At 39.7% G+C, this 24,831-nt stretch overlaps 2 protein-coding genes across 4 annotated transcripts; one reads left to right on the forward strand and one right to left on the reverse strand.

The window, feature by feature from the left end:
- Positions 1-410: 410 nt before the first annotated feature.
- Positions 411-20,178, reverse strand: si:ch211-194m7.4 (olfactomedin). 3 transcript variants are annotated; one of them, XM_051383261.1, is made up of 5 exons: positions 20,003-20,178; positions 5,061-5,219; positions 4,710-4,922; positions 3,479-3,611; positions 411-1,421 (listed from the first exon to the last, which is right to left on the reverse strand). In XM_051383261.1, exons 1-5 carry the CDS (start codon positions 20,033-20,035, stop codon positions 574-576), a joined length of 1,386 nt encoding a protein of 461 aa, XP_051239221.1. In that variant the 5' UTR covers positions 20,036-20,178; the 3' UTR covers positions 411-573. The 3 variants fall into 3 exon arrangements, with proteins under 3 accessions (XP_051239221.1, XP_051239220.1, XP_051239219.1); XM_051383260.1 differs by lacking the exon at positions 5,061-5,219 and adding an exon at positions 19,665-19,823 and having other exon boundaries at positions 417-1,421; positions 20,003-20,176; XM_051383259.1 differs by lacking the exons at positions 411-1,421; positions 3,479-3,611; positions 4,710-4,922; positions 5,061-5,219 and adding exons at positions 16,297-17,429; positions 18,643-18,775; positions 19,100-19,312; positions 19,665-19,823 and having other exon boundaries at positions 20,003-20,151.
- Positions 9,700-13,329, forward strand: LOC127353741 (olfactomedin-4-like). The gene is made up of 7 exons (XM_051383264.1): positions 9,700-9,779; positions 9,920-10,042; positions 10,184-10,402; positions 10,768-10,918; positions 11,219-11,446; positions 12,195-12,363; positions 12,610-13,329. The coding sequence occupies exons 1-7, from the start codon at positions 9,726-9,728 to the stop codon at positions 13,043-13,045; spliced, it is 1,380 nt and encodes a 459-aa protein (XP_051239224.1). The 5' UTR covers positions 9,700-9,725; the 3' UTR covers positions 13,046-13,329.
- Positions 20,179-24,831: the final 4,653 nt, after the last annotated feature.

Here is a 24,831-nt window from a genome sequence, read left to right on the forward strand (position 1 = left end):
TTTAAACCCCCAACTGCTAGATAGCAGTGCCGTAAAAGTAAGCTGAGGACTGTGATGTTGGATGTTGCAGGGACTGTAATACATACAAATGCAGATGCCGCTGTTCTTCTTCCATAATGTTGCAGTATTACAATATACTGCAAAATATTGTATCGTAAACTTTGTTATTGTTAACTTTGTCATTGTGAGCATGTTCGTATCCTGACTTTAGCAGTTAGCTCAAAGCCCCACTGCCTGAGTAAAGCCTCATACAGCTGCAAGAGTGAAGACCTGACACACCAGTCTGCAATTACAGCCAACAACACTATGACTTTATTTTCTATGGGAAAGCAATGCTATTAAAGTTGGTGATTACAGGTTTTATTGTATCATTTGGTTATTGATTACATTCAGTGTTACCTAATTACAAACATTTGTTAAAGCATACAGTATGTAATATCTGTTAACATAGATATATAGTCGTCTTTGAGCTGGACCCTCACTAGCTTCATTTAAATCTTAGTAGTTAAATGAACAGGGCTAAAATGGAAATTGCAATAAATAGCCATTTCCAACTACTTGAACAGCTTCAGATCAGAAGTGGGCCTGGTAGGCCAGTAGATATCCATCGTTGTACATGTAGATCTGCTTGTTGGTGGGGTTGTAGCTCAGACTGGCCACTCCTTTAGCTACCTTCTCGAGTGGCAGTGCTAGTGAGTTGTCCTCTTTTCCCGTTGCTGTGTCGAAGGCGTAGAACACCTCCTCGTGGTATTCATCCACGTAACGAGTGGCATACAGCACACCGCACACCATGAAAGCATTGCTCACCGCCTTCTTGAACAGCCTCGTCTCCCACGTCTGCGAGACATTGAGCGTCTCAGCCCCACTGTCCCAAACTAGCTGGCTCACCACCATGTTACCATGGTTACCAACAGTGGCATAAAGGGCCCATAGTCCCGTCTCATCTGCCTCCACATCCACATCACTATTGGCACAGCAGTCATAGTAACAGTACGGGAACTTGTTGTTGATACCCACACCGGTTCCTGGAAGTGTCACCCGTTTAACAATGTTGCTGTTCAGGTCGTAGCGGCAGATGTCTGCAGAGCTGTGGCAGTGATAGTACAGAGCTTCACCATAAAGAACAGCACCGGGTCCCTCAATGCTGTCAGCGTGACTGTAGGATGGGGCGAAGGTATAGTCCCTGTGGTTGGCAGAGGCCATGAAGTCTTCGTAGGTTTGGTAGACACGCAGGGTGTTGCCCCTGACGTGGCTGTCAAGCAGAGGTTGAACCCAGTAGCTGTTCTTCTGTCCCTCACTGTCCATCTGGGCCTGTTTGCCCCACGAACCAGAGATGTAGCTCTTACCCTGCGGACTGACCTTAGTCATGACAGGGTGGCTAATGTTGGTGATGAGGCCCTTGAGGCAATGCCTGTCCTTGCCTGGAAACAGAGAAAGATGAGAATGGTCTGAAGATCAGCTGATATGCAGTATGTTCTAGAGTAAAGGCAGGGTGTACTAAGTACTGTATAGTATAGCCTGAGTTGCAAAATCCAGGGCAACTTTACTACCCAAAAGTTTGAGAACCACTGTGAGGTGACACTGAAAAAATGCCCTATCAAATTTAATTAAAATTGGCTAACCAAACTCGGTTCAAGTGTTCAACTGCTAGCTGCAAGCTTCGCTGTGCAGTCCTGGGATATTCTGCCTCCAGGGGGCGTTACAAACACGTGATACAAAGTTTATATTTAAAAATGAGCTATTTAAAACATTTTGCCACATGTTCTTAAGTCAAGTTCAGTTCAGGGAAGTTGTTTTTAACACGTTTTCATTAATATTGCATTCAAAACCTTAAAAGTAATTTCAAATTAGCTGTAGCTCAATTGTTTGTTTTTTGGGGTTTTTATTGCCTTTATTTGATAGTGACAGCTGAAGAAGAGGGAGATGACATTGAACAAAGGGCCACAAATAGGACTCAATCTCGGCAAAATCAAGTAATATTTATATCTCAACAAGTCTTCATTCAAATACTACTACTAAAATTGATACAGACATTCTTGGATACTATATCACATGTTTCAAATGGTGTTCAGATATGTGAAATGATAAATCTGCAGAGATATTCAGTGTCATACTATACTTCCATGCATTTTCTATTTTACTTCGTTTTATCAAACTTCACCAAAGTATTAAGTACCAGAATGATCTAATTGTATCAGTAACATTTTGACTGTGGTAAGCATTTAAACCTTAAATAAAATACCCCAGTTTTGCACATGTGATGCCATTGCCTCAATTTCCGCATGCTTTGGGGAAACAATGTTTGCCCAACAGCATGGCCAGATTAAATAAAAAACAAGCATTCAAATACGGTGGCCGACAAAACAAATGCCAAAGAAAAATGCTGCAAATACCAAACACACACAAAAGTATGTACATGTAAGTTATGACAAATCCCTCTTTCATGGCAAGTCGTTGAAATTCCACACCATGGGCGAGGTTCAACGGAGTAGCACAACTTTTAATCATGAATGTCTTTGGATGGCTGTGTCCAAATCAGAAGTCGATCCGATCAATTGCCAAGGAGGAGTCCGTCAAATACAACGTGTGTAAACGCCAGAAATGAGCGCTAAATCGAAAATGGCTGACTTCCTGTTGGGTTTGGGATATGGTGCCCACTGGATTTTTTGTTCGTCTGGATAAGATCGACAATTTTTATGCATATCGGTGAAAGGGCACAGTGGACCCCTAGAAAATGTTTTTCACCCCTACAAATTTTTTGCCAAGACTGACATGTGCATCGCGTTTCATAAGCTTTTGAGCATGGGAAAGCCTCCAAACATTCGTTCGTTTGGGAGGAAAAAAGAAAATGAAAAAAAAAAAAAGAAAAAGATTCCTTCGCACGGTCAGTGCTTAGGCCCTAATAAGCCACTCAGTAAATAACCCCAGAGCTTAAAGTAAAAAGTATGAAAGCATGGAGGGGTAGGCAAGCTGCAGTTCTTTAGCCCCTCTCTGGTGGAATTGATAATGGTTATTGTTTTTGTCATTTTCTGTTATCATTGTTGTAGACCTAAAGTGATTCTTATATTCTCCAATTGCAAAACCATGTAGCCATTACACACCCTGTAAAAATTAATGTTTTAACATTTTGGTAAAGGTAAAATTGCTAATTAAGACACAGCAAGTTAAATTTACTTCTTACTTTGAATGCACCTTTTGCAGTGTACTTCGACAACAGGGTGGATCTGTTCAAATAAACTTACATTTAAAATCAATTGTAGTGTATGGAAGGAATTAAGGTTCAAATTCTGGAGTCCATATAATCACTAACCATTGAGTCAGTTATTGACTGACCAATAAGGTTGAATTGTATTATTGTTTTTACATCACTAATGTCTTTTCTTTAATGTCTTCCATATTGTATGACACACTGTAACATGTTTATTCTTTATTTTGCTGGCAGTAATGCGCACACACACACACACACACACACACTTACCTCTGAAGTCTTTGGGGATTGTCTTGCAGGACTCAGCACTGTTCTTCAGGTAGCGCAGTTTCTCTTTGACAGTCTTCATGTTAATCGTGTCTGACATTTGCATCTTGTCTACATCTGTACGCAATTTACCCACCTAACACACACACACAAACACAAACACACATAGTTAACATATTTACATGATAACCCATTAAATTTAACTTTAAAACATTTCAAATAACTCTCACTCAGTTTCCCCATAACGTTTAGTAAAGTTTCACTTTCATCTTACTCATAGATGACGTAGGCTACAACTTCAGGAATAATTTAAGAGTTACCTGCAATAACCCCGTGTTATGTAATAACTCAACAAAATGTTATACATTTTCACTTCTATATGTTATTAAAGCTACAAGCAGCGATGAATGGGCCGTCGCACTCCATGCAACTCGGGGTGTGCTGCGGCTGCGTCATGTGCCAGCGTAAAACGTGCGGACCCCAACATGAAAATTTCACGTAATTCAGATCACAATCTCCACACAGCACTTACTTCCTGTTGTCAGTGGGTGGCGCTATCACTATATCTGAATATTGACATGTAGACGCGTTCAGAGCGGGACTCTTATCCAACATGTGAAGTTTCATTGAGATCAGATCATGTAAACTGTAAACGTTATGACAACTTCCGTTTTCATGATGAATCGTTGAAATTGGACACCACGCCACGGGGCATGCGTCCAAGAGGCTTTTTTTCTTGTCCAATCATGATACACATATGAACCAATTTACGGGCTGATTCTGCGGGGGGGGGCTAACCCTTTTTCCACCCCCCCCTCCCGGGCCCAAAAAAAACCTTCCCCCTTCCCCCCCACTAAAATTTTTAAAAATTTTAAGGTTTTTCCCCCCTTTTTCCCCCCCCCAAAATTTAACTTTTTATAAAAAAAAAAATTTTTTTTCCTCCCCCCCACCGGGGGGGGGCCCACAAAATTTTTTTTTTTTTATTAATTATTTTTCTTCCCATTAAAAAAACACCCAAACAAAAAAAAAACGGGGGGGTGTTTATAATTTAAAAAAAATATAAAAAAAAAAAAAAAAAATACCTTTCCTTTCCCCCCCCAAATTTCTGAATATTATCACATAGACGTGGTACAATTGCATACGTGAATTTTTTCCATGTTTGAATTTTGTGCAAATTTCGGACGGTCAGTGCTCGGGCCCTAATAACTTACTTTATAATGTGTTGCTACATTACCTCTTTGGAGAGCTTTCGTGTTTGGGCGTTGTTAAGCTGTCTGTGAACAGCACCAATGTCTGTCTCCACCTGGCTGAGCTCCTCGCCCAGGTGGCGCAGAGACAAGGCAGTGTACAGCCCCTGGTTGTGCAGGTACTGGTGAGGCTCCAGCCGGGCCGTAATGTTCGTAACCAGAGCCTGCATCTGAGGGAGACGCTCACTGGACAACTTCACCTGCAGGGACACACAGACAGAAACTCCTGTTTCTTGATGACTGAATGTGTTTTCCTGATACCAGGTTCATACATTCTTAAATCTTTTTTGGGTACTTTACCCCACTGTAAAATTATTCTGGTTGACTGAAGTTGTCACCTGTTCCTGCAGGGTGTTCAAAGATCCTCCACAGGACTCAACCTGCTGCAGCACGGCCTCGTACTTCACAGCAGGGAACGACCACAGGGTAGAGTTCACCTCACACGCACACGAGCCATTCTTCCTCACGCCTGACACACGCTGAGCCTGGCCATCACCCTGCAGTCACACATGTAAAAAACACTAAAGTTGTATACAGGACATTTACAAGCATAATACAGAGACTGCACCAAAAAAAAGCAACATAAAAGAAAAGAAGAAATCCTCAGTGTAATATCAGGTGTTTCTAAAAGAAAGATTTCAAGTGTAACTCACTGGTGACAGCAGCAGTAGGAGCAGCAGCAGCAGCATGTTTAGAGCTGGAGAAATGAATAGTGGACTGATGAAGGTAGAAGTTTTTAGTCCTGTTATCACAACCCCTCCTCTTCTCTTTTCCTTAATAAACTCAATCACAACAAAAATAAATTTTGCTGACTTGGTTTCATGTAGATGTGAAACTAACTAAAAATGTAAAACTATGGAGTTTTACAGAAGTTACGGTCAACGCAGGAGTTATATTTTCCCCCTTACATCATGCAGTGATTATTATTTCCCCCTTGCAGTGTCATCTGCTGTTTTACACATTTTTAAAACATTTATAGTGCAGTAATGTATTTTATTATATAAGCAGAACACTGAAAAATATTACAATGTTATGGCAAAAAATCAGAAACTGAAAGGGAGAAATTTATATTAATATTTTTTGGTTTCATGATGGTCCCCTTTAATTTTCTGTTTATTTGATGGAATACCATTGCGATATCCTTCTAGGGGCTCCCTAAAAATAAAAAAAAACGGACGAGTGGGGTTTTGCAGGACGTAGCAGTGCACGCTTTTGCAAGTTCTGTGACTGTCTCAACCCGTGCTTTAATGACTGGGTTAGTTGATTGATTGATTGATTTTATTTATGGATTGTCAGGGTTTCCTGCAGCACTTTGCAGCAACACATGCCTGCCGCCTTAACTACGTCGTCAAAAAAAAAAAAGTAGGCCGAGTGGTATGTGCAATATGAGCGATATCCGCCGTGTTACTCAAACCTGTTTTCTCCCTTTCATTCCAAACTGCGACCAATGCCAGTCTCCCTTCTCTGCAGAACGCATTAAAAAAATAATGAAAAACATGCCATGAATCGGAAAATAATCAGTTTTTATAATCTTTAAATATGTGATATGCCTCCGAATCGTGTGATGCGTCCGAACAGCGGCATCTGGTGGTTGTCATCGCGCTATCTATCATCGTTCGCCAAACATTCTACAACATTCTTTATCCGGGTAAAAAGAAAACATTTTTGGGTGAAGACGTTCATCTGGCATTTGGATAGCCTGTCGCATCGAGGTAAGATAATTTTTCTAAATTATCTAAATTCTATAAATACTTGAATAACCTGTGAACTGTTCGCTCAAAGTATCTGAAATTATTATGATAGGCATAATGTTTTCTTACCAAGGCTAGTTGCGTTACACGTGGTTGTCTTATAGCTATAGGTTTGACGATTGCACGTGATCTTCTCTCGCATTGTACACAGCCAAATGGACCGTCCGATGGCCTACCACCTTGACTAACACATTTTCTTTCCTGCGGGAAACCCTGTATATTTAACATAAAAAACTTACTTCCAACAAGGCCCCAAGATGTACTGTAATTTCTCACACTCTCTCACTGACATCATTCCCAGAGACCATTAATGCAGAATTATCAGCATACAACAAGAGTATGTATTTCAAAGCCGAATGTACAGGGCTCCATGGTCAGCAACAACATCCGGTCAAGCTAGCAATACTGAGGATGCAACGTCTGATTACACTTTTAAAATAAAGCTTGCTGACAAACATTTTACATTATATGAGTTGCAGTTTGGTCAGGTTTAGACACAAAAACTACTTTTAGGTCTAGGAAAAGGCTATATACATAAATAATGTTGCTGAATAGTACCCTGTCTTCCCTGCAACACAGCTTCAACAGTATCCAATACTCCACCCTTCGCCTACTCCAAAATACTAATAAAAAAAAATGTATGGTCTTCAACCGGAATTTAAATCCGGACTTTCTCACTGACTTCACAGCATCAAAACATTACGTCAGACAAGCGCATCCATCATTGACCCTATGCATAGATTGTAGTGTAAGGTGACTGACCAAGCTGCCATATTTGACAACTTGGGAGTGCGAATGGACTGCCATAGTGTTACATGATACAATAGGAAAGGTGTAAATTAATTCTGAAATATCAACGCACATAGTTGCAGGAGAGTTTCGCTCTCTGGAACTGCTGTGCTCTCTGGGAAACTGTCCAATCCTTACTCAATGCAACAACTTTGCAAACCCACCCAACATAACATAACATAACCCAACACTAATGTTAGTTACGTTACTCACTGTGTCGTTGTTCGCACTATATCACAATATTTGTCAGAGTTAGTAATTATTACACAACACATTGGATGTATAACACAAACCACTGAATTAAATATTCAATAAAAATGGATGTGGGACTTCTCCAGTGGATATTTTCAGTGCAAAGTGCTTACTTTCTGTTCCTGAATCCTGTAACCATATATTCAGCACAGAAACGGTATTTGCTATATCTATATATATATATATATATATATATATAAAACAGCAGGTATTACTCACAGCTTCCCTTTTACATTTAGATTTCCTTCCCATCAAACAGTCAAATAACCCCAGCCTGAAAGACCAACAACCTCTGACCTCCACAGACTGCCTGCTCTATCTGAATGAGCAGTGGAAAAACTCAGCTTGAGATATGAATTGGTATCTGAAGGCAATATTTGTTTCTAATGACGCACTGCTAAATAGAGAGGTATAGATCTTACTTGACTTGACTAATGAGGTTGGAATTGAGTCCCTCGTTCACTCTGATGGGAGAGTGCTGGGATCTGTGATCTTATGTTTTTCCACATATACCCAATTTTACGATGTGTTTCCTTCATACTGAACTATTGCGCAGGAGTGTGGGGCTTGAAACAAACTTAAACAGTAGACACCACACAGAATAGAGATATACAATGTTTTCTGGGGGTTTATAGATTTGCCTCAATTCCAGAAATCCAGGGAGACACAGGCTGGATATAGGGTCTGCACAGCAAAAAATTTAAATTATACGACTGTGGAACCATCCAATCAAAATGACAGAGGAAAGAATAAATAAAGTAAATAAAAAGTATTTATGTTGACACAGGTCACCATGGCCAAAGGAGATTTATTCTTTTTTTTAAGGGGGTGGATATGTTGTATCTACAGGAATAATTCAAGCTGTGATGTGAAAATAGGGCTGCATCATGATACAGTGGTTACGATTCAATATATTGCAATACTGTGAGCAAAACCATAAATTGCAATTTTTTAAATACAAAGTTTAGGAAAACTACAGTATGAAGAAAACATTGCCAAATGTATACAATCTAGCCCTCAGTTTACAACACTGCCATCCAATGGTTGGGGATTTAAACACAAAAATCAATACAGCGTTTTTGAGAATCTATACAATATAGCAAAATATCATGATACTCAAGTGTGTCGATATTTTCTTACATCCCTGATGAAAAATAGGCTCTTACTGAAATTAGAGGAGAAATGGTTTGAAAACAAGCCAAAGTTAAGGATGTAAATGCATATCAAGCAGAATTTTGGCCTTGAATTATACATTACATCTTGTTGTAGTTCAAACTGGTTCAAATACTTTTAAAGAATTAGTTTTACTTTACTAGTTTTAAAAGTGTAAAAAAAAAATGGTTCAAATAGGGAACACCACCTAATTACTTCTGAAACTATATTAGCTACTACTACATATGATGAATATCAATTTTTGGCACAGTACATCATGTACAGTCTAAAAAGACACAAAAGATGCATCATGAATTACAGAGTCTGAGTGCATTTTTTCAGAAACACTTTATGCTAATCCCATATGCAGTTTTGGAGCAACAACCATGCAGTTCTTTGCATGAGGTATAAAAGTGTTATTTTCACCTAGTGTATTGAATATTTCTGCAGACTGGGGTCCATAGACACTGTTGGGAATGACTGGAAAGATGAGACACATACTTGATGCCACCCTGGCATAAGTCAGTGCCCCTCTTGTGCCCCCCTATCTAAAACAGTCTAAAAACGCCCCTCTGACTTTGAATAAAATACTTCTATAATCACATAACCCAACCAAACAGCGACTGTTTCATAACGTTCACACCTGTTAAAAAGGCTTCTCATACAGACGCTAAAGGTTACCTTGTGCTTTAGTATAAGAAACCAAGGGGCAATGCAAAATGGCATCAGTACTTGACTGGAATGAGAATGTGTTGGTATTACTCATGGTTTCCGAAAGGGATATTTCTTGTTCAAAATATCTTAAAATTGTACATAATTAACATAAGTCAGTATATATGGGTTTTTCCCTTCATTATTCTGTTTAAAAAATTCCTGTGCTGCTGCAATCCCGACCGCAAGGAAGAAGTGATCATATTTTGGAGGATAATGACACATTACTGCACATTCACTCACTTACATGCAGAGGTTGGTGGGAGTGTCCACAAGTAAGAAGCAGCTATAGTTATATTCAAACTGCGTGCAGGGACTGTTTCATTTACCTCTGCTCTCTGATCCACCATGAAGCTGTATGTGATTGTTCCTCTGTGTGCTCTGTTCACCCTCACCCAACAGGTAAGAAAACACTAAGAATATAGTGATTATTATTCTGTTTTTTAATGAGCTCCTTTAATTTTATTGCAAATGATCATACACTTTCAAATTAAGATACATTTACATTTACTTAACATAGCAATGTTTGATATTGATTTCAGGCACCGTCACGTGATAAGTGTGCATGTGAGTTGACTAATTCAGAGAAGGCATTCCCTCATGACAAACTCAGCACAGTGGAGAACGATGCATCAAAATGCAACAGCAACATCACCCCACAGAAGGTAACTCGTCATTATTTTCTAAACCAGACTAAAGAACACAACCTCCCTCCCTAATAAAACTATTATAAGACTCCTGTGTGTATGCGTTCATGCTGGAGGAGTCCTTAGTGTGCTCACAATCTCTACCTGCTTTCTCTGCAGACTCTGGAGCTGGAGAGTCTGCTGTTGGGTTTGGAGCGACGTTTGCCCCGGCTGCAGGAAGATGTGTCGATGCTGGAGAGGGAGGATGACGGACAGCTCTATGCAGTTCTCAGCCTGTATGTGTTAGAGAATGAAATGGTTGAGATCAAGCAGCTTCTCGACAGGCTCAACGGCACCACCCTGGGACACCAGCGTCTAACTGCTGACACCACTAAACAGGTTAATTCACACAGAGTGATAAACACCACCAAAATCTAGATTGATCTTTGATATAATTGGTAAAAATGAAACATGCTCTCTTGACTGTGAATGCATCACTGAAAGCTCATCAGATAGGTATAGAAACCACTTACACCTTTATATGGGACTGCTAATATTGTCATCTGCCTCACAGCTTGCATTTTAAACAACTAGTCAGACAAAATGTTTTTATATGCGGTCCTGATCTATTTTATTTTGAAAAACTAATTCCATATGGGAGCTCTGTTTTTAAGATAAATTTGAGTTTGTTGGTGAGGTTTGAATAAGGCAGTCACTATCTTTTGACTTAACACTGGGATTTCTGTTCTGTTGCTGTTTCTCAGCTGAAAGACCTGAGAGCAGAGATGCAGCAGCTGGAGACGTACGACACCCTGCAGGTGGTGAAGAGACAACAAGACAACAAGCAGCTGAAGAGAGACCTGGACCAGTGCAGGAATCGACTTTACCCCATCGCCCAACCCACTCCTCCACAACGTATGTTGCTAAAACCACACTACACACCACACTGTCAGAAGCATCAGAGGGCATTCTGGTTCTTTGTCCACTGTGTGTGCACCAGAAAGTGACACTTTAAATGTTGTTCTGAACTGTAACAGGCCCTCCTCACTAAGGGCTAATGTCTGGTATAAATGAATGGTGGAAAACTCTCAGCACCAATCATCACAATTAGGAAGTTATTATCAACCAGTGGATGCCTCGCACTGTACTTACTTAGTTTCCCTGCATTGGCAGAGTTTCTTTCTTCATTGCTTCATTTTATATTTTTCTCCCAAGGTAACTGTCCCCATGGTGAATTTAGAAACATTACCAGGGTGAGGATGCACACACAAGGAGAGTACCCTGATTCCTACAAGTATGGAGCCTGGGGTCAGGATCCCAAACCAGAGGCGGGGAAGGAGAACTGGTATTGGCTGGTAATGCTGACTTCCAGCAACATATACGCCAACTACGTCCGTCGCTACTCCAGCCTGAGCTCTCTCATTGTTGGGGTGAGCACCCCAGGTAAAGAACTCTTGTGTTAGAAATGTACAACCTTTTAGCTCAGTGTACAATACATGTGCAATACATACTTCTAATGAGCACGTATTACAGACTTTCTGGTGAATGTGAAATTGAGCCAAAATGTCCTATAGAGTGTGTGTATTCATGGTGAGTGATGAACATGTCACTAAGTGCAACAGTGTGGTGTTTTTCAATAGTTTTTGTTGACGACAATGAAGTTCAGTACTTAGTAGAATCAATTAATTGGCCTAAAAACGATGAGACATGCTGCCGTAGGTCGGGCTCGGGTTGGGCTTGTACAAAATTAGATTTAAAAAAAAATATATATATTTAATATAATATAAACCCAACCCTAACCCATCTGTAATTAATGAGTGAATTTTTTTATTAGTTTTGATAATAATTTGCGCTTTATTACATGCACACTTTAGCTCTTAATAAACAATTTCAATTACCGATTTATTTTAAGGAGAAATTTGGGTTCAGGTTCAAAACTGCTTTTGTGGTTTGAGGCTTGCACAGAATTTTTTCCGTGCTTGGGTTGGGTCGGGCCTGATATTTTGGCCAGATCAAAGCTCTAGAATTCATTATTCTTTTGGGTCTTTTCATGGGATTTGCTGATGATAAGAAAAATATATCACCAGACTTATCCTTAAAAAAGTAATGCACCCAAAACTCTTTAATTTCTTTAATATTAACAAACTCCTGCTTCTTCTTCTTCTTCTTCTTCTTCTTCTTCTTCTTCCAGGTAATGTTGAGATCCACTCCTCTAACCCAACCACCAACACCATCCAGGGTCCCAATGTTGTGCTGTATGGAGAGGCCCTATACTACAACTGTTACAACCAAGATTCTGTTTGTCGATTCAACCTCACCACCAAAGCTGTTACCACCTTACAGCTACCCAAAGGCACTAGGTTCGCCACTTAACTCTCTTTAAGCTCATTGTTTTAATGAGTCTTGTTGATGCCACAATTAGTGCCATGTTTCTACAATAAATAACTGATGTCATGAAATCTTTCAGATTTGAAAGTAAATGTTGAATTGTGTAGTTTTCTAAGAACAACAGAGCAAGAATATAAAACTACAAATGTATGAATTAACATGTGAAAGATTATATAGTTCCAAAGAAACATAATTTCTGTCCTGTGGTTTTTTTCAAGGTATAATTCAAAGGGTAACTTCTGCCATCTTGATGAATGCTACCCATACACCGATCTGGACCTGGCGACAGATGAGTCAGGCGTCTGGGTGATCTATACCAGCAAACAGGACTTTGGCAACCTGGTGCTGTCCAAGGTAGAGGAAGGTGAACCGCTGACACTCGGCCAAACCTGGCGCACCTCGGTCTACAAGCAGGGGGTTACCAACACATTCATGGCCTGTGGTGTGCTCTATGCGACACGGTACGTCAACAAAGAAGTGGAGGAGATCTTCTATTCGTTTGACACCACAACAGGGGTAGAAAGGTTCGACATTGGTGTGTTCATCAACAAGATGTCTCCCAACATTAATTCCCTGAACTACAGCCCTGTGGACCAAATGCTTCATGCCTACTGTGACTCCCACATGGTTTCTTATAAGGTTCTGTTTTCATAAGTAGATAATGCTGACAACATTTTCCACCAAAGCCTGTCTACTCAGTACTAAATTTAGTCACTTCTACTTTGCTGTTCTTTAAGTGTTAAGGTACTATCAATCACACTTCCTGGAGATGTTTCACTTTAAAAGCCTTATTATTATAGGAAGAATTTTTTTGATGCAAGAAAGATAGCTGCAAATGCTTGGCAGATAAAGTTTGGTGTAAAAAGGTGCAATGTGTTTCAATTTTAATGTCACTATATTCACCACTTTGACTAAAATAAAGTGTGGTCAGAAGACTAGTAAGATGCTATATAAGTGTCGTCTTTTTACCAATCCATTCACAAATTTTCATGGCAATCCATCTTGTCAATGTTGAGATATTTCAGTCTGGACCAAAGTTTTGGAAGAACTGCCATGCCTAGGGTCAAACCTCTGGCATTTAGCTACAAATTATAAACTGAACATCTGATCAAATTAATTATTTGAGAACACCCAATGTGTGCTGTTTGAGTCTACTTAATTAGCTGAATCCTCTGTCTGGTACAGTGGAGCATGATAATACAGTCTGCAATCACTTAAAAAATGTTGTGTATACCTGTGGTACCATTACAAGAGCACAACGAATGCTGTAACAACACATAAGCAAAAACACATAATGAATCATTCAAGAAGAAGTCTGTCTGGGTGTTGACTTTCTCCAGTGGATATCTTGTATGCTTAGTGCACCGTGGTTACTCTGTTCCTGAATCCTGAAGCACAGGTAATGTATATGAATCTCTTCAAACCCACAAACTAAAATTTAGATTTAGATTTCCGTTCCATCATTCGGTTACTGCGGCCTGAGGGACAAATGACCTCCAGCCTCCACATACTGTCTGCTCTATCTGAATGATGCACTGGTAAAAACTGGGGTTTTAAACTGGTTGGGTTTTTTGAGGGAGGAGAGCAGAGTTCCTGTGTATTTTATAGATTATCATGATATTTAGCTATAAAATGTTTTGTATAACACAGTATACATCTACAAATATATGTGATCTTTTGCCAACAGCATAAATAAAAATCAAATCTTTTCAGTTAAACAGTATAGTTTATACTAGTATAGTATACTTTTGATTCCTGTTATAAGTGCTCTCTCATTATATACCATACAGTGCATAATACCAGTCCTCTACCATAAACTCCAATATTTTTTCCTTTTATTTAAGCATTCAGTTATCAGTAATAGTTGAGTAATAGTGTGATAATGCAGAATACTGTCGATATTTACATTTTATTTTTCTTATTTCATTTGATATGTATTGTTGGAATTCAGTTTAGGAATTTATTAAGTTCATTTAATTTTGTGTTGCATCATGATTCTCTTCTCTTAAGATTCAATCATATTTTGCAGTTAGACCTAATTACACTTAAAAGACTTTCATATTACCCTTACAATGTTGTAAACCACATTTTGACAGAACCATATGAGGTTTTGTTGGCAAAACAATATGACAGTATGAAAACAGCATAGTTAAGAAATGTTGCTACTTTAGCCTCGGTACACTGACAGCACAAGGTGAGTCATGATTCATGACAACCAAACTTTTAAGTGCTGCTGTTGGTTAAAAGCTGCATTTGAATCATATTTTGTTTGATTCTAGAAACACTGTCTGAATCTGGTTCAAACCGTCATTCACACCAGATCATAATTTAAACACAATATATTTGTATGTGGCAGGGAACAGGAGAGATAAGAAAAGAAACTAAATAATACACATAATGAACCACACTCACCTAGGCATGAACCACAATGAGGAAGTGATCATATTATAACAATGACACATGACTGCACATTCACCTGCTCACATGCAGAGGTTAGTGGGAGTGTTCACAAGTTAAAAGCAGCTACAGTCATATTCAAACTGTGTTCATGGACTGTTTAATGTAGCTCTGCTCCCTGATCCACCTTGAAACTGTACATGATAGTTCCTTTGTGTGTGAATAAAGTGATTACTATTCTGCCCATTCCAAACATATCTTTGTATGGTATTTAGTGTTATTTTATACATGCCATGTTTGATATTCTTGATTTCAGACAACTTTACAGCATGTGTGCGAGCTGACAGCACATTGAAGGACAATGCATCAAAATGCCTTGCACTCTTTACAGCATTGGCTGAATCGGAACATTTTTAAAGGAAAGTATCTAAATCAATCGAGCAGAACCAGAGACATCGTCTTTTTTATTCCAGTCATTCTTCTCTTGCTCAATCGGATGCCTACATCACCCACAATGCAACACTGTATCCTAAATGTTTAGTCTGAGATTCTTGTGCTCCCCTTAAGTGCCCAAAAACAATGAATATAGGTTTAAAAACACTACCTGTATGATTGAAAATGTCTACCGTTGCTGCCATCTAGTGGCATCTTTCAGAAAAATGCAGCTGAATCAGGTGCTTCTCAAGGAGAGCAAACTTGCAGATCACAAAGGAGGACTGGAACACACTGATTAATTCATAGCTTTTGATTGTGCTTCATGTTGTTTTTTTTTCTTCATCAGAGTCAAAATGGACAAAGATATTAGACAAACAACACATAGGGTTAACTTAAACCATTTCAGACACAAAGAGACTCAAACAAACATCAAGTGTGCTAAACAAGGCAAATTCAGTTCTTGGTTAATTGCAAAAGGCTCCACTGTGTTCATGAAAGAGAACATTTGTACAGTTAATGAATGATTTAATTGAGTATTTTTCACCAGTATGTGGATGTGTAGTCTATACTTGGTGTCCAAAAAGTTAGAACATTGTGCACAGTGGCAACCATGAAAAACAACAATTGTAGATTGATTAGACAACCACACAGCAAAGGGCTACAGGTTGGACCTGAACCCATGGCCGCCCGAGCAAGGACCCAATCCTGGTACATGGGGCACCAGCTCTACCAGGTAAGCTACAATTACGAACATGATCATGGGAGGTACAAAGCTGATATTATTTAGGGATGTGTCACTTTTCAGCACTCAGTAGAGAAAGTGATCTATGAGTGGTGGTTGCTATATATATCCCTCACTGTATGTAGAGATATGTGATGTAGGATAAACCTTACTTTGGAAAAGCTCTCTCATTTCAACATTTTTAGACTGGAAATCTTTAAGAATGTCAAGAACTGGCCAATAGGAAAATTGCAATTGAGGTGTCTTGAGTGTTTATGCTCAGCTTTTATAAGTGTATTTTTGCGGTAGGGTTTACGATAGATGCTTTTTCCAGCAGAAAGATTTCACAACAGAAGTGACACAAATTTTATTGCTTTTTTAGCTTTATCCATTCATTGTTGTGACATTACAAACATTTGTTACAACATACGGTATGTGATATGCCCTACAAATCGAACAACATGCAGTACCTGACAGCTAACAATGGCTAACTTCATGGATCATCACGATATATCATATTACATATTATGACATAGTCTTTGAGCTGGACCTTCACTAGCTTCATTTAAATCTTAGTAGTTAAATGAACAGGGCTAAAATGGAAATTGCCATTTCCAACTACTTGAACAGCTTCAGATCAGAAGTGGGCCTGGTAGGCCAGTAGATATCCATCGTTGTACATGTAGATCTGCTTGTTGGTGGGGTTGTAGCTCAGACTGGCCACTCCTTTAGCTACCTTCTCGAGTGGCAGTGCTAGTGAGTTGTCCTCTTTTCCCGTTGCTGTGTCGAAGGCGTAGAACACCTCCTCGTGGTATTCGTCCACGTAACGAGTGGCATACAGCACACCGCACACCATGAAAGCATTGCTCACCGCCTTCTTGAACAGCCTCGTCTCCCACGTCTGCGAGACATTGAGCGTCTCAGCCCCACTGTCCCAAACTAGCCGGCTCACCACCATGTTACCATGGTTACCAACAGTGGCATAAAGGGCCCATAGTCCCGTCTCATCTGCCTCCACATCTACATCACTATTGGCACGGCAGTCATAGTAACAGTACGGGAACTTGTTGTTGAAACCCACACCGGTGCCTGGAAGTGTCACCCGTTTAACAGTGTTGCTGTTCAGGTCGTAGCGGCAGATGTCTGCAGAGCGGTAGCAGTGATAGTACAGAGCTTCACCATAAAGAACAGCACTGGGTCCCTCAATGCTGTTAGCGTGACTGTAGGATGGGGCGAAGGTGTAGTCCTTGTGGTTGGCAGAGGCCATGAAGTCTTCGTAGGTTTGGTAGACACGCAGGGTGTTGCCCCAGATGTGGGTGCTGACCAGAGGTTGAACCCAGTAGCTGTTCTTCTGTCCCTCACTGTCCATCTGGGCCTGTTTGCCCCACGAACCAGAGATGTAGCTCTTACCATGGGGACCAACCTTAGTCATGACAGGATCACTAACATTGGTGATGAGGCCCTTGAGGCAGTATGTGTCTGTGACTGGAAACAGAGAGACATGAGAAGGATTTGAATATTTTGTGGAATATAATTTTAGATACAAGCCTGTGTAAAGCTCAGAAAAAAAGATATAACAAGTGTGGATTTGCAATAGTCTTTGCAACATAACAGCCTGTTAAAATAAATGCAAGTCTCTGTGTAGGGGTGTTGGGGGGGGGTCTGATGGAGGGCATTGATTGACATTGATTGAGGATAATAATAATTTATTATTTATAATACGAACCCTGCTAAAGGAAAATAAATATTTTTGAAGAGGAAGTGTGTAGATCAAGTGGCTGATGTCACATCCATTTTCAACCTCTCACTGCTCCAGTCTGTAGTGCTCGCATGTTTCAAAAAGGCCACTATTGTCCCTGTCCTCAAAAAGTCTAAAGCCCTCTTCTTAAACGACTACCACCCAGTAGCAGTCACCTCCATCAACCTGCCTGACCTAACATCATGAAGTGCTTCGGGCGGTTAGTCAAAATCTTCATCATATTTGTGTGATCACTTTTCTCTGTCTGATCTAAATTGTTTTCTCTTCTGTGTTTATGACTTAAGAACAGCTGAAAAAAAGGTCTAGCAGGTGACTGCCACCGTAGTCCTATGGAAGTTGGTTGCAATCTGCTACTTCACCACTAGATATCACTAATACACAGTGGATCCTTGGCCAGTATATCAGTCATGAAATATACTGATTTGAGAACAGTTGCTGTTGTTTCTAACTCAAGTTATGTCTTCCCCTATTAGGGTGTAACATTTCCACACGAGTCAGACTCATTCAACTTTAGTTCCACTGCACTGTTTCTTCTGTCCTCCATAAAATGTGATCTCATGGTTTGAAAACCACTGTTTTAGGAAGAGACAGGTACTTTAACAACAGGATGCATCCATTAAAACAAACTCACATTTACAATCATAATCAGTAATATATGGAAGGAACTGACATTCAAATTTTGGGGTTACACTTTGAAATACTGATCCTTCCATATAACTATTAAATGGTTATATGTCTTGTCTTTTAAAAAACATTTCTTTTTTCATACTGTATTACACACTTTAACATGTTCATAGCCAACATACTTTATTATGAGGTAATGCATGTTTTGCCTCAGACTTCTCTTGGTTCTTTATACTGTAGTTATTGCAATGAATGAGTGACACACGCACACGCACACACACGCACACGCTCACGCACACACACACACACACTTACCTCTGAAGTCTTTGGGGATTGTCTTGCAGGACTCAACACTGTTCTTCATGTAGCGCAGTTTTTCTTTGACAGTCTTCATGTTAATTGTGTCTGACATTTGCATCTTGTCTACATCTGTACGCAATTTACCTGCCTGACACACACACACACACACACACACACACACACACACACACACACACAAAAACACACATTTACATCAGTGTCTACGGACAGTTAACATGTGTACCTATTTCTTAGCTGGATATATCACAAAATATCCTATTTGCTCCTCTTTCTTATGTATGATCACAACATAATGTAGCATTCTTATTCTATGTTTTTCTTTGCTGTATTATATTACTGTTTGCTGATGCAACAAACCATTTAGTAAAGAGTTTGGACTGAAGTAAAGGTTGACTTCATGCTGCTCCTGTAGGCTATTGCCTGTCAACTTTAAGAGTCCTTTTAGAGTTACCTCTTTGGAGAGCTTTCGTGTTTGGGCGTTGTTAAGCTGTCTGTGAACGGCACCAATGTCTGTCTCCAGCTGGTTGAGCTCCTCGCCCAGGTGGCGCAGAGACAAGGCAGTGTACAGCCCCTTATAGCGCAGGTACTGGTGAGGCTCCAGCCGGGCCGTAATGTTCGTAACCAGAGCCTGCATCTGAGGGAGACGCTCACTGGACAACTTCACCTGCAGGGACACACAGACAGAAACTCCTGTTTCTTGATAACTGAGTGTGTTTTCTTGATACCAGGTTCATATACAGAAATGTTCTTTTTTTTCATAGATACATTGGGTTTTGTACCACACAGTCACAAGACATTCGCAAGTCAGGTGAACTGAAGAGTCTGAAATGCTGATAGTGGTCATAATAATCACCATTGTTGAATCTAATCAAAATATAACAGAATACATGTTTCTTACCTGTGTAGAACAGTCCAATACCACTGTATCTATATAGTCCAGAGGTGGACGGGACTCAAACTGAATTAAGTAACACATTCACCACTGTAAAATTATTCTGGTTGACTCAAGTTGTCACCTGTTCCTGCAGGGTGTTCAAAGATCCTCCACAGGACTCAACCTGCTGCAGCACGGCCTCGTACTTCACAGCAGGGAACGACCACAGGGTAGAGTTCACCTCACACACACACGAGCCATTCTTCCTCACTCCTGACACACGCTGAGCCTGGCCATCACCCTGCAGTCACACATGTAAAAAACACTAAAGTTGTATACAGGACATTTACAAGCATAATAAAGAGACTGCACTGAAAAAAGAGCCATAAAAGAAAGCAGAAATACGCAGTGTAATATCAGGTGCTATACCTTCCACATTTATTCTTAGTTTCTTAAAGTAGAATATAAAGTGTAACTCACTGGTGACAGCAGCAGTAGGAGCAGCAGCAGCATGTTTAGAGCTGGAGAAATGAATAGTGGACTGATGAAGACACAAGTTTTTAATCTTGTGATCACAACCCCTCCTCTTCTCTTTTCTCAACACAATCACAACAAACAGAATTTTCACTTTGCTGACCTGCTTGTCACTGATCTCTACAGAGCCTTGAAGTCACTTACCGGGATGTGAAACTCTCAAAATGTGAAACCATAGAGTTTTTTCAGTTTCACATCAGTTATGGTCCCATACAGTATTTTCCCCCTGTTCATGCAATTGTTACCATTTCTCCTTTGCAATATCCTCTGCAGTGTTTTGCAAGATCGGATGTTAGCAAGCATGTGTCAAAAACATTTATGGAACATTATATTTCTGAAATGTAATTTATACTATATAAGCAGAATACTCTAAAATATGCTGCCTGAATGTGTAATAGGCGCTTTAGATGGCAACACAATTTGTAGTAAAAGTAAACACATAATTAGTGTTTACTTTATTTTAAATGTATTTAAAACAGACAAAAATATTTATTATTATGATGTTTGGGTTTAAACCCTATGATAAAATTAATATAAATATATATAATATCATATAAAGATAAAATTATGATTAAATAAATGGTGTCTTGACTGCTGTCATTCTGTCAAGTGTGTATTATCCTTCTGATAATATCAGTTTCACAATAATTAAATATTTTATCTATTGAAATAGTTGTTTGTGGTTTATATTTTCTGCAACCTATATAGTTTTTTTTTTTTAATATGTTTATTTATTGCTTTTCAAGAAGAAGAAAGAACACAGGACAAACAGATAACAGATAATAGAAAAAAAAAAAAAAAAAAAGGAAAAACCCACCCCAAAACTAACAAATGAACCGGATCAGCACATCATGGGTAAAGAAACAGCAGAAGCCACAGTCATGACAATAAAATAAGCATACATATTCACAAAAAACTGTACAAAGTATAGAGTAAACTGAAAGATACACACAGCAAGGTGTTTCACAGTGAGCAACACATTAGTCCTTTCCTCGAAAAAGTTGCAGTACAGGGTACCACATCTTATCAAATATGTCTCCCCTGTCTTCATTATAAAGTCTCAGTCTCTCCAGGTGAAGCATATTCGCTATTTCTCTCAACCACAGATCATATGTGGGTGCAATGTCCGATTTCCATACCCGGAGAATTAACTTCTTTGCAATCACAGTTCCGAGTAGGATAGCTTTTTTCTCATATTAATTGTCAGAAGACAGAGGGGTAGTTGCCTCGAGAATAGCTACAAGTGGATCTGGCTCCCAACATTTCCCATAAGCCATGGAGAAGCAGTGAAAAATACTTTTCCAATATGTGTGCAATTTACTGCATAACCAAAAGGAATGCGCTAAGTTAGCAGTCGTAGACTTGCATCTATTGCAAATGGGCGAAACATCAGGAAAGAAACCGTGCAGTTTTTCTCTAGAATAGTAGAGCCTATGCAATATCTTAAACTGAATAAGGCAATGTCTGACATTCACAGAGCAGTCATGTATACTTTTTAAACATTCATCCCATACTACATCTTCCAGGTCTGCATTCAGTCCATCTGTCCATGCCTGTCTAAGACTCGCTGAGTTCAACTGGGCATTTTTGTGCAAGATCCCGTAAAAGAATGAAACTGCCCCTTTAGCAGCAGGGACAAATTTGTTTGTGAGGCAAAGATGCCGTTAATGTATAAATCACCTATGTTGCAAATGCCTTTCCGTTTCCAGAGAAAGAAAACACTATCGGTCAGACCTGGTAAAAAAGAGTGGTTTTCACATATTGGGGTATCCAAGTACGAAACACCCTTCGCTTCAAAACAAGAATGTGGACTATTTTGTTCGCCTGCATGAACACACAGAGAAGCAGGCAACATTTATGAGAAAAACCACAAAGGTAAATGAGAGAGCGCTTAAAGCTAGCTACCACGTAGCTGAACTTGTAGCTAAATCAAAAAAGTCGCACACTGTGGCAGAGACATTAATACTTCCCGCCTGCAAAGCCATTGTAAATGAGATGCTCGGACCTGAAGCGGTTAAAGAAATAGCCAAAGTCCCTCTCTCAGATAACACCATTTCTAGACGTATTGCTGACATGTCTGCAGACATCGAAAGTGTGGTTTTGGAAAAGATCCATATCAGTGAGAAATTTGCTCTGCAACTTGATGAGTATACGGATATTAGTGAACATGCTCAACTCTTGGCCAATGTGCGTTTTGTGGATGGAAACGCAATCAGAGAAAACTTCCTATTTTGCAAGACATTGCCAGAAAGAACGACAGGAGAGGAAATTTCGGGTCACATCACAATATCTTGAACAAGGAGGACTTAAGTGGGAAAACTGCACGAGTGTCTGCACTGATGGAGCCGCAGCCATGGTCGGGCGCACCAAAGGCTTCGTCAGCAGAGTGAAGGAAATAAACCCAGATGTGATTGTTACGCACTGTTTCTTACATCGTGAGGCCCTTGTGGCCAAGACTTTACCAGCAGACCTAACCCCTGTGTTGAATGATGTTGTGCACATGGTAAACTTTGTAAAGACACGTCCTGTGAAAAGCAGCATATTTGCGTCTTTGTGTGAGGAAATGGGAGCGGATCATAAGGCCATGCTGTTCCATACGGAGGTCCGATGGTTGTTGCGCGGCAAGGTGCTGGCCCGTGTGTATGAGCTGCGGGATGAACGGGATGTGTTTCTGACAAATGAGGGATCCGATTACGCAAAGCTGCTTGCAAGTGATGAGTGGTGTGCAAGGCTGGCATATCTGGCGGATATTTTTCATCATCCGAATGAACTGAACACACGGATGCAAGGCCGAAACGAAAACCTGCTCACAAGTACGGATAAAATAAATGGATTCCGTTCAAAGATGCACCTCTGGCAACAACATGTGGAAAGTGGAAACCTTGAAATGTTCCCACTCACCAAGAAATGGCAACATGTTTACACTGTTGCACTGTGTGAGATAATAGTTAAACATTTGAAAACTCTGGAGGAAAAGATGTCATTTTATTTCTCTTCAGCCTCCACGGACAGTCTTGACTGGGTTAGGGACCCATACAGCTCAGCAGTTGTTGGAAAGGACATGACTTTACAGGAGCAGGAGGAACTAACTGAACTGAGACAAAATCGTGGTTTCAAGCTAAGCTTTGCTGATCTACCTTTGGACAGTTGTGGTAGACTGCTGCCAAGGAGTTCCCCATTCTGGCAAACAAAGCTATTTTGACATTGCTCCCATTTTCCACGACATATCTGTGTGAGGTGAGCTTCTCAAGCCTGACTGCCATAAAAACTAAAGTCAGAGAGAGACTGAGAGCCATTGAGGAAGACCTTTGTGTGTCTTTCTTCAATTCCTGCCAGGATATCAGCTCTGAGTTCATCCAAAAAGGCACAGGTTTCACACTAAGTGAGTAAAATACACTGATTGACATTTTGTACATGCAAGTCTTCATATTTCTCAGTGTGGAACAGTAAAATCTTACCCAAATATTATTGCATCTGTCAGAATAAGCACTATGTTTCTGCATTCCTGCTAATAGAATGCCTTTAGACAGAATTAGAATTTGCAAAACACTTTGAAGTTTTCTACTACCTTTAACACCACATTGTTGTAGCATTTATGTTCAAGCTGTATTTTTAAAGTGGACATGTTAAGTGCACTTTTTGTGTGAAAGAAGATATATAAAAGATGATGAATTATTTTTTTCTTTGTGTTTATTTGATTCATGTTCAAGACACTTTGATACGAATGACTAAATTGTTAATATAGACAAACAAAAATATAGACAACAAAAATGTTAAAAAATGATACTCTGTAGCCGCTACAGAGTATCATTTTTTAACATTTTTGTATGGTGGTCTGCCTCATGATTTTTTCAATGAAAAAAAGTACCTTGGCTCAAAAAAGGTTGAAAAACACTGCCATACACAACCAAGCAGGGCAGGAGTCTGCATCAGAAGTAGGACCCTTCTTCCACCATGCGAGGATGGATAGGTGCACAGCCCAATAATACAACTTAAAATTCAGTAACGCAAAACCTCCTATATCCTTTGGTTTTGATAGGTGTTTTTTAGAGATTCTAACTGTTTTATAATTCCAAATGAAAGGTATAATAATCGAGTCTAACTGCTTGAAGTATGACTGCGCAATGAAACATGGAATGGATTGGAAAAGATGAAGAAAGCGGGGTAGTACTATCATCTTAATTGCATTCATCTTCCCAACCATGGTTATTGGGAGGGTTTTCCAAAACTCAATATTGGTTTTGGCTTGTTCAATTTTGCTTTCCCAGTTTAATCTGAGGAGATCATTTGGATTTTTGGTGACAGTCACTCCTAAATATATAAAAGCTTCGTAGGATTTCTTAAATGCAATGGATTGCAAATACGTCTTATTAACTTCTGTGGAGATTGGCATAAGTTCGCTTTTCTCCCAGTTAATAGAAAATCCTGAGAGACTGCCAAACTTATCAATGAGAGTCAGGAGAGGAGGTATTGATACTTGGGGCTGGGAAATGTACAAGAGTATATCGTCCGCGTATAGAGAAAGATGATGTTTACAACCAAACATGTTAATGGGAGAGATTAAAGGGCTCTGTCTAATACTAGCAGCGAGTGGTTTGATGATAATCGCAAACAAGAACGGGGAGGGGGGGCAACCTTGACGGGTCCCACGGTGAACTGCAAATGGAGGGGAGATATTCTGATTAGTGATAACTGATGCGGTTGGACATGAGTAAATTATTTCAATCCATTTCATGAAAGAGGGTCCAAGTCCAAATTTTCTGAGCACAGACATC

Source organism: Dicentrarchus labrax, unplaced genomic scaffold, assembly GCF_905237075.1.
Source record: "Dicentrarchus labrax unplaced genomic scaffold, dlabrax2021, whole genome shotgun sequence".
In the NCBI taxonomy this organism is placed as follows: domain Eukaryota; kingdom Metazoa; phylum Chordata; class Actinopteri; family Moronidae; genus Dicentrarchus; species Dicentrarchus labrax.

What these genes read in the sequence shown, in the direction of transcription:
- si:ch211-194m7.4 (XM_051383261.1), bottom strand. Translation starts at nt 20,035, where the DNA reads ATGCTGCTGCTGCTCCTACTGCTGCTGTCACCA. An exon ending in TCCTACTGCTGCTGTCACCA is followed by an intron (nt 5,220 to 20,002) that starts GTGAGTTACACT and finishes GTGTGACTGCAG; the next exon opens with GGTGATGGCCAGGCTCAGCG. An exon ending in CACGAAAGCTCTCCAAAGAG is followed by an intron (nt 3,612 to 4,709) that starts GTAATGTAGCAA and finishes TGTGTGTGTTAG; the next exon opens with GTGGGTAAATTGCGTACAGA.
- LOC127353741 (XM_051383264.1), top strand. Translation starts at nt 9,726, where the DNA reads ATGAAGCTGTATGTGATTGTTCCTCTGTGTGCTCTGTTCACCCTCACC. An exon ending in TGTTCACCCTCACCCAACAG is followed by an intron (nt 9,780 to 9,919) that starts GTAAGAAAACAC and finishes TATTGATTTCAG; the next exon opens with GCACCGTCACGTGATAAGTG. An exon ending in CCAACCCACTCCTCCACAAC is followed by an intron (nt 10,919 to 11,218) that starts GTATGTTGCTAA and finishes TTTTCTCCCAAG; the next exon opens with GTAACTGTCCCCATGGTGAA.